Source organism: Glycine max, chromosome 11 (assembly GCF_000004515.6).
Source record: "Glycine max cultivar Williams 82 chromosome 11, Glycine_max_v4.0, whole genome shotgun sequence".
In the NCBI taxonomy this organism is placed as follows: Eukaryota; Viridiplantae; Streptophyta; class Magnoliopsida; order Fabales; family Fabaceae; genus Glycine; species Glycine max.
The window spans coordinates 9,877,709-9,887,641 of NC_038247.2; the positions used below are offsets into that span (position 1 = coordinate 9,877,709).

At 29.5% G+C, this 9,933-nt stretch overlaps 1 protein-coding gene across 1 annotated transcript; it reads right to left on the reverse strand.

The window, feature by feature from the left end:
• Nucleotides 1-14: 14 nt before the first annotated feature.
• Nucleotides 15-9,151, reverse strand: LOC100786646 (linoleate 13S-lipoxygenase 2-1, chloroplastic). The gene is made up of 9 exons (XM_003537900.5): nt 8,710-9,151; nt 4,298-4,566; nt 3,805-4,042; nt 3,280-3,603; nt 2,933-3,018; nt 2,702-2,812; nt 2,255-2,562; nt 1,486-1,752; nt 15-954 (listed from the first exon to the last, which is right to left on the reverse strand). The coding sequence occupies exons 1-9, from the start codon at nt 9,065-9,067 to the stop codon at nt 195-197; spliced, it is 2,721 nt and encodes a 906-aa protein (XP_003537948.1). The 5' UTR covers nt 9,068-9,151; the 3' UTR covers nt 15-194.
• Nucleotides 9,152-9,933: the final 782 nt, after the last annotated feature.

Sequence of the window (9,933 nt, forward strand, 5' to 3'; positions counted from 1 at the left end):
GGAAAAAGAAAAGATACTCAAAGAAATAATCTCATTGGTTCAAGAACATCCTAAAGAAACACTAGTCATGTGTTTATGGAAATTCTGGTTGAGGCACCAGTTTATGTGACTATGTGTCTATCATATGTTTAATTGAAAACCCATATGAGTTTAGGATCACACTTCACACATAATATCAGTTTGACTTTGTCAACTTAAATAGATATACTACAGGGAACCCCCATTCCAGTCACACCAGGCTTTGAGAAAGGTTTCAAAAGCTCGTACGGAACAATGCCAGCTCCATTTCTGTTCTTCAACTTTGTGTTTTCATTCCTCTCATCAATCAGTGTTTCTAATTTCTTCAGTCTTTCTCTAAATCTTTCAAAGGCATCCTTTATGACAGGATCTTCACCCCATGATGGTTCCATCTTCTCTCCTATGTATTCCTCATCAGGTGAATGAGTTGAGAGTATGTCCAAGACAGCCATGACTCTAGTTGCTTGAAGTTGTGAAGGAAAGCACTTGAGGAGTGCTCTTTCAGGGTTTGCAATGAACTTTTTCCACTCTTCCTCTGTAGGGTCCTCTGAGGGCATTTTGGTCCTGACAATTGTAGGCCTATTTGGGAAATATCCCCCATAAACATATTGCCCAAAGTTCACAGCTGCATGGTGACCAGAAGTTACCCATATGATTGTGTTGAGGATTCCAATGAGGTCTTTTGGGGTTTTAAGACGTGGCCACCATGGCTCGTCTTTTTTGTCAGCATGACCAAGTGTTCTAATCTCTGTCCACCATGCCTGCAACTCTTCGTCTGACTCCACAAGACTTGGTTCAGGGTAGTAGTGGTTGACATAGTCAGTGACCCATAGCTTTATAGCATCCCACAGAAGGAGTCCATCATTGGCAAAAGGATAGTCTTGAATGGTGAGCTTTAAGCCATGTGGAGAAAATGGATCTTTCACAGCCATTCCCCTAATAATTATGGAAAATATGTCAAGCATAGATAAGTTGTACTAAAAATTATTCATCACTCATCAGGCTCCACTTAATAATATACAAGGGATGTTCTAGTTACAATTATTCAGGTATGGTCAAATTAAAAAGAAAAATGTTCCTAACACACTCTTTCAAATGAGAGATTATTGTATGGTCTAAAATTACTACATGTACATGGTCTCAATCAATTTTTACGTGTATTCATTTCAATTTGCTAAAATAAAATTCATAAAACTCACACATGTCGCAGAGAGATTAATTAAGATCATGAATCCATCGTGATGATGCCCTTGGACTATGTAAGAATTTCTCTTTTCAAACATATTCTTTATTGTTAAGTGAGCCTTATTGTGACAAGACCATAAACACGTCATGATATCCCTGGATTATATAATAATTTTCCTCTCAACCGCATCGCTAACTGACCTTCTTGCGAGTCACAAAAATGATTTACTCTATGCAAATATTCATGCTGTGTGTGTATTTGAAGTTTGATAACAAGAATACCTGCTAACTAGATCTGCTGGTAGTGCCTGCTTGTCAAACCGCCATTCGAGAGCATAAGCAGCAGAGCTAATCTCTATGGAGTACTTTCCTGGTGCAAATGAGCTCTCAATGGTGCCATCAGCGTTGATAAGTGCTTCTCGTGCGATAGCGTTAATCTCCATTGTATAACGGAAATGAGGGTGTAGCAATTTGTATATGGGGTGCAACTCACTAAGTTGCCTGTTGGTTGCAATAACATACGGCTCTGTCACACAGTGAGTTCTTAACCTACCAAACAAGACAACAAATTTAGTGTTAATTTGGACCTCTTTAACAAAGATCAAAGAAAATATGGACTGAATACAATTCTAAATAAATGTAACTGAGAAGGAAAGAGTCAATGAGGAGAAATCATCAGTTAGTTAGTCTGGGACCCCGCGTGTCAATTGATTCAACTCATCCGTGCGTGACAGGTATTCAAGTTTTTCAATACCCGAGAAAAAATTAATAATGTGTCACGTAGAGACATGATGGTCCCAGAATTTGACAAGATAAGCAAAGCTAGCCTTCACAAACTTTCCATTTATATACATTAAGGACAAAACTTAGATACAGTTTAAGTACTGTTGATGTTGTTTATCAATGAAAACTAAAGTTTCGCCTTAATAACCAATGTAATACTTAAATACATATTTTTATTATGCAGATTATCAAAATAAAACTAAAATTCGGTTCTTATAAGAATTGGTTGAGTTAAAAGGTAGTTGGTGAGGTATTATATATTGCTTACCAATGACTAACAAGTTGGTGATAGCCAGAGTCATGTGCAAGAACATGAGCCTTGGCAAACCTCCAGAGCCAAACACTGGTTGAGTGCCAAGAAGGTGTGAAAACTTGCTTCCATTGGCCCGTATTATTTGAAGATGACGGCGGTCGAGTCAACTCAATGGCTAGAGGCCTCAGTGTCCCCTCTGAGTTTAGAAAGAACAAAGTTCGTGAACCATACAGTGTTTTCCCCTTGAGTTTGCGTACTTTGTTGACGTAGGGTAAAAGTATGTCATGGTAGTCTAACATGAACAGCTTCTTTTTTTCAATCGCCTGCATGTTAGAATTGTATTATATTTGTAATTTATAATCTAAATCCCCAATAAAGAAATGAGTTTGTGCACAAATAATAAATCATGTCACATCATTGAATTAATACTTTAGGCAAATTTGATTAAGAAGAACTATAAACCTTTTCTACAGACATTATGCCTCCAATCTCTTTGTTGATAATTTCTGAGGTGATTGCTGATTCTGGTGGACCATATATTTCTGGGTCAAGTTTACTCCTCAATGGCCATTCCTGCCCAAGAAAGTAAATTTAGTACCTTAATTACTGAAACAACTAATGTGACATAATTTTTTTCAATGGGTTAATTTTTTATTGAAAAAATAAAATCAGTGTGTGTAAAATAATGCATACTGTGACCAATCGTATACTATACGGGTTGAGACCAGCAACAGTCTGTCTAGCAAACTCCTCATCCCTAAACCAGAAAAACCTGTCCCCTGCAAACCAACACACAAATATTTGTTTTATATGTAGGAATTGGATAAGACACTAAGAGACTTATAGCTCTACTCAATCAACTGAACTAGATCTCATTAGTAACACACAAATATGTATGCAATATAAGAGTTTAATTTTGATCATCCATTTAATAATCAGATTAAAAAAATTATCTAAACCACGAGTATCTTTCATCGAATTTAAATATACATATAGTAAATAAATAAATGAATAAAATGAATTGAGAATTGAAATCTGACTGCTCATAGTCTCTGGGGTCTCGAAGCGAAGCACGTGTGTCCTGTCGCCAGAGATGGATTTGACGAGCCTGGGCATGATTTTTCCTAGGAAACCCTTCTCGGTTTCTTCGGGAGGCAAGTCAAGTCCATGGCTGAAGAGTGAATCTATGTCGTGGAAGTAGGAAAATGCAAGCTCCTTTTCTTTGATAATTTTCCCCAAAGTTGGGAGCAATATTAGCAACACCGAGTGTAATGTCTTGGTTGAGAACGTGAGCTGCTTCACCTCTGAGAAGCACTCGTCCCTTGGAACGTAAAAATTTCTACTTCTTTTCTCTGACAATGGATCTGCATCCTCACAATTCACAAGTCACAATATTTACACTTAGTTAAGCCTCAATTTCATATCCTTTATTATGTCTGACAAATCATTTTAGAATATTTTGTGGATGAAAAATACTTATATATATATATATATATATATATATGTTGGGTAACTTTACTTAGTGTCAATTAATTTTAAGCTGAAATTTAACATGAATTACATACCTGCTTCACTATGTGGACGACCAGTTCGACAACGTCTAGGATAAGGTCGCTCTTTACCTCCTAAAGGAGGTCTTTGAAGTTCAAGGCTTTTATCAGGATCTCCAATGTCATTGTATATATCATAATCGTATATTCTTTCAAAGCTCTTCCGTTCTCCTTCTCCATTCCCTCTCAGATGACTCAATTCTTCTTCACGTAGTCTTCTTAAACCACTCGGTGTCTCTCGCGGTAAGTAACACTACACCAGTAAGATCATATCACACTTGTATGAGAAATGTGTTAACAATCTCTGACACAGTCTTTTGAACGCATTATTTTTTGATTGATTGAAATTTATTGGAAGTGATAAAACTTTGTGAATCGGACGCTATATTCAATGATTCTTTTTCTTGATTTTGTAATTTTTAATAAATTTTAACCAATTAGAAAAAAGATATATTTAAAGGAGTGTGTTTGAGAGAGAGTAACACACTAACACTATACTAATATGTACCTTGTCGGAGAAGAAAACCCTTTTGGTAGGATTATCGAACTTGGAGTGAACCCAAGAGGCACAATGAAAATTAATAGGACCCTCAGGGAAGCCATCGAGGTGGATTGTTTCAAGGAACATCTCCTTGTGATGCTCATTCTCAACAAGAACAGCACCAATCTCCCCAAAATCATTTGGAACTTCAAATTTAGCTTCGTACTTAACCGACTCCTCGCCATTTCCTGCTTTGTGTGCATATGCTTTCAGTGTTTCCTTCTCTAGCCCCGTCACTAAACCCACAATTAACCAATTAATTAGTATATATAATTCATCAAAATTATTTAAGAAAACGCATACAAAGTATGTATGTGTACAAAAGCGCGTTTGAGTGAATAACTTAATTAAACACTCATCACATAAAAGATTATACCATAAGCACTTAGGCTCAATAAGGTGTTTGCATTTGAATATGCATCTTAATTAATACCACATAAAGTTTAGTTTCACCCTCTATTTGTCAAAGTTAAGAAGATGAGAGTTATAAAAATTGAGCCAATTAGTTCAAATTCCATGCCGGTGATATACGTACCAGTGGTAGGGGCTGTGTGTACATTTTTGGTCTGTTACAATTTGTAGGACTTGATGCTATCGACTGGTCCCTTCTTTTGGCTGGTATTTATGGTTTTGTGCTTAATCAGTTTCTCTGTTTTCTATTATCAGTTTTTTGGTAGTAGAATTGTGGGGTTATTGGAAGGTGTTAGAATGCTCAACGGTTCTGTTCTGAAGGTATCTTATTTTGGACTTTGATCAAAAGGGTATAATTTTTTTATTTTTTAATTTGGGTTCTATTTTAAATTATTATCGAAAATGGAATAAATTGTAACAAGTATAGAATTTTTTATTTTTTTATTTTTTTAATTGAAGTCAAGAAAATTTTTACGATTTTAATTTAATTTTTTTCTTTATGACTTCAAATCCATATATTTTTTTATAACTTATGACTTTGAAGTTGTAAGTTTTTTTTCTTACTTTTAAAGTTTATTCTTTTATAATTTTTTTTCTTTTGTTTTGAATTCAATTTTTAAAAAATTGTAAATAATTTTGTTTATTTATTTATTTGAATATTCTTTTATTTTTGAATATTATTTTATTTAATATATTTTTTTATATTTAAAATTTAGATAATTTTTTAATAATGTTATTCAATTTTATTTGTTTAGTAAATGAAATAAAAAAAACTAACATAATGTTATTTAATATATTTTTTGAATATTTGTTTTATTTTAAATAGTTAAATTTTAAAAAACTAAAATTTAAAAAAAATATTAAAATATTTTGTTACTAATATTAATTTATACTTTTTAAAATAATATTATTTATTTTTTATAAAGGAATTTACTATTAAACACATCTAATAATTTAGAAATAAAAATAACATAATATATTAATATAAAATAAAAAATACAAATTAAAGAAAAATATAAAAAAATAGAAACTATATGATATTTATTTAATAAATAAATAAATTATTTATGATTTTCAAAAAAAAATAAAAGCAAAACAAAAGAAAATAAAAATAAAAAAATTCTAAAAAAGAAAAAACTTTAAAGGTAAAAAAAATTACAACTTCAAAGTTGTAAGTTAAAAAAAACTTATGACTTCAAAATCGTAAGATTAAAAAGAATATACGACCTTAAAATTGTAGATAAAAAAAATTAAACTAAAATTATAAAATTTTATGACTTCAATTAAAAAAGAAAAAAAAATGACCCAATTTAATTCTACAACTTCAAGTGTTATGATATTTTATGACTTCAGATGCTACCACATTGTAAGACTTACTCTATTTTTAATAATAATTTGAAATTAACCCTAAAAAAAATTACACCTTCTGATATAACATTCCATCTTATTTTAACTATAACATCTTTGTTTTGATGTGCTTGTAACATTTCAATAATATATTTACTTATTTGGCTGATAAAAAAAAGTCAATAGAGCAAAAAATTTATTAAAAAAATATTAAAATTAATAAGGAAAAGTTTTAACAATTTTTTATATCAATTTTTATACCTATATCTTTCTTAATTTTTTCACTCTCTCACTGGATATCAAAAGGTATATTTGAGTGTCTAAAACGAAAGGTAGTCCACCTGCACTCAAGATTTTATTGTACTCGAAAGGTGGTCCACCTACACAAGATTACAAAAAGATACGGTTGTCTGTTTCCATAGGCTGTACAATTATTGGAGTGAGATAGTTTTAGTGGTCATATATTTTGCTAACATGTCACTTTTAACTCGACTTTTAGAATGTAACAGCGTTATTCTGTCAGTCTCTGTCATTGCATTGTAACTGTTGCTAATAAAGTAACGATATGTTTTTAAATTAATATTTATAAATTATAAATTTGTAAAAATGGTTTCTGCCATTTTTTTATGATAAAAGGACCTTATTTAAATATGTTATGTTACTTATTATTTAAAATAACATATTGATGTATAAGTCCCGTCATTATTAAATTTTATAAGAATTTTTTTAAAAAAAATTAATAGAATTTAAAATTTAAAATTAAAACTAAACTTAATAATATTTAGATGCAATATATTTATGTAATTAAAGAGGAATCCAACTCTTCCACATAAATAATATAGAGCACTGATTTTTTTCCCCAAAAAAACGTCAAATTAAAATTCTTTTTTCTCGGTACTTTGCATGTAAAAAACGAAGTTCATCCTGAATGGTTATTACTTTTATTAATCAATTAATTAATTTTTTGTTTTTTCTGTAAAATGTATTTCATTTTAAAAAATGACATCTTTTACCTTTTTCAGAAAGAAGCTATGCCTGGTTTCCAAATTAAATGTTAGAAGTTAGAACCTGAGTTTAGATTTTTAGAATAGTAGTGAATATTATTATATGATAATTTATATATGTATAATTAATTTCTATAATTAAGAGAAATAAAAAATAATAATGAGAAAGGAAAAGATGTTTAAAAAAATAGATAATATATCATAAAATATATGACCATATAATATAAAAATCTTATATGAATCAAAATAGAACCTCTATTGTAAAAAATTAAGTCTAAATCGAAATTTAAACTCCGAACAAGGCAAACTGTAAGTAAGTGAGTGTCTTGCAAATTTTATTTTAAATTATATTGGTTTAGTAAAATAGATTTTGGTTAAAATTAATTTTAGGTTAAATTATTCATTTGGCATGATTCTTACATTTTTAGTCCCTATAGTTTGAAAGTGATCTTTTTAGTCTCTATAGTTTACATTTTAATTCTTTTTTAGTCCATATAGTTTAAAAGTATTATTTTTAGTTTTCCATTTTAATTCTCTTTTGGTCTTGTGATTTGAAAATTATAAGGACTAACAAAGTAAGAATTATAAAATTATAGGGACTAAAAAGATCATTTTCAAAACTTCAGGGACTAAAAGAGAATTAAAATATAAACTATAGAAATTAAAAAGATCACTTTCAAACTATAAGGACTAAAATAGTAAGAATCATGAAATTATAAGGATCAAATGAGTAATTTAACCTTAATTGTAAAATGAAATGACTTCTATTTAAATGGATTTGTTTTAAAAGTAATTAATAATAAAGCTTAGTATAAAATTTATCATCCAACATAAAAATTACCAAAAATTGTTTCAAGTGAAAATAAATTTTATATCTATAATTATTTTTTTAATGTAAATTCAAACAAGTGAATATTTAGTTAAAATAAAATCAAATTAATTAGTGTATGTTTGTCTCTCCGTTCAGTGTACCTTGAATGGACGTACGTGAAATTTACCTTTTTAGTATATTTTGGATCCAAAATACGTTTATGGCCTTGGCAATCATAGTTTTAATAGTTAAACATGATTTTAAATAATGCAACACAAATCCAAGCACTCCCAAAATCATTAATTAGCAAACCAAGAATGGTGTGTTTTCTTTTTTTCTTTTTCTTTTTTGTTGAGTGTGTGTTTCTATTTTCTAAGAATGAAAAGAGAAGAGGAACAGAAAGAAAATATGGATAAGAATAATATTTTTGTTTGTAAAAAATTAACTTTTAAAAATAAAAATAAAATAAAACATTTTTTTCTCTTTTTCTCAATTTCAATTTTCTCTCTCTCTATTCTTTCTTTCTGCCAACCAAAGGAAGGCTAGTGATGTATTTAGAAAAGAGAAAAAGAAATGAATAATTATTATCCATATTTTCTTTCTGTTATTATTTTTGTTTGGTTAAAAAATAAATTGTTTTTTCTTTTATTTTCTCGTAAAATAAAAATCATTACACACAGATTGTTGATGCACGTACGCATACACAAAAAAATAAAAATTAGCAAACTATGCAATCACTATTAATTAATTAATTTAACTACCCACATATAAAGTGTAAACAAGTAAATAAGCATATGTATACTTACCAGGATCAAGCTCAGAGCTAACAAGCTCTAAGAGGAGAGATTTACCAAGCAAATCTGTTATATCATCGATTCCTCGGTCTAACCTCAGACTTGAGAAGAAACCACCCACGGTTACTTTCACCTTAACTATGGCCTTAACCTTAATCACTGTACTCTTATCTGTATGAGTATCTGTTGTAGTGGAATTAGTTTCAACGTTGCGTGAAACCAGAACGAGGTGGTTAAGCTTTTTTTGCCTCTGCACTTTACTCCCCAACCATAGTGGAAGAGATGCAGTACTGCTGTGAACGGATAGCCTCTGCAGAAACAAGAGGGTTTGATTGGTGTTCTGTGATTGATACACTTGAGGCTTTATCATCTTTCTCTCTCGTTTTATGTTTTATGGTCCAAAATATATGCAAAATAAGCCATCTTGTTTTATATTTGCTATTTGCTTGCTTGTCTTTGGCTCTTTAGCTCTTGGCTTTATGTTGTTTTCACATATCTTCAGCCCAGAATAAATAAATAAATTATTACATGGGGATATATCTATCATTAAAATTTGCCTCATCAAAATGTTAAATCTATCAATTTTATCTATATCATTTCACATACATAGTCACAATTAAAAGTTAATAGTTAATAACTTGAAAATGTTGTATATTTTTTTTTAAAAAATAACTATTTAAAAATCATCAAGATAATTTATGTCTTGGATAATTTATATATGGATCTTGTTATTCAGGATCTCTAAAGCATTAGTTAAAGAATTAAAAAAATATATTTATTATAAAAATTATAAGAGTACTTAAAAAAAACCACGGGTGACGTAATTTTGTGTCTCTTAATAAAAATATTTTTCTTTTAGTTTGTTTAACTATTAGGTCAAGGATACTAATAAAAAAAGCCTATAATGCTATTACACACAACATTTTTTAGTATGAATTTATTAGCCACCAATATCATAAATATTTGGACAAAACAATTATTTAACTATTTTGGGTCATTAAGTTTAATATAAATATATTATAATAATTTATTATTCAATTTTAAAATAATTATCCATCTCTCCTCTTTTATCTCTATCAGCATTAAATTTTTAGACACCCTAATCTTTTTCTCTCTCATGAATATTAAATTATCAATCATCTTTTCTCTCATAAATATTAAATTAGATTATATATTTAAAAAATAATAAATGCGACTGATTAATATTTATTTAAAAACTAATAATATTTGTTCTAT

What these genes read in the sequence shown, in the direction of transcription:
- LOC100786646 (XM_003537900.5), bottom strand. Translation starts at nt 9,067, where the DNA reads ATGATAAAGCCTCAAGTGTATCAATCACAGAACACCAATCAAACCCTC. An exon ending in GGGTTTTCTTCTCCGACAAG is followed by an intron (nt 4,043 to 4,297) that starts GTACATATTAGT and finishes TTACTGGTGTAG; the next exon opens with TGTTACTTACCGCGAGAGAC. An exon ending in GCATAATGTCTGTAGAAAAG is followed by an intron (nt 2,563 to 2,701) that starts GTTTATAGTTCT and finishes TCTAACATGCAG; the next exon opens with GCGATTGAAAAAAAGAAGCT.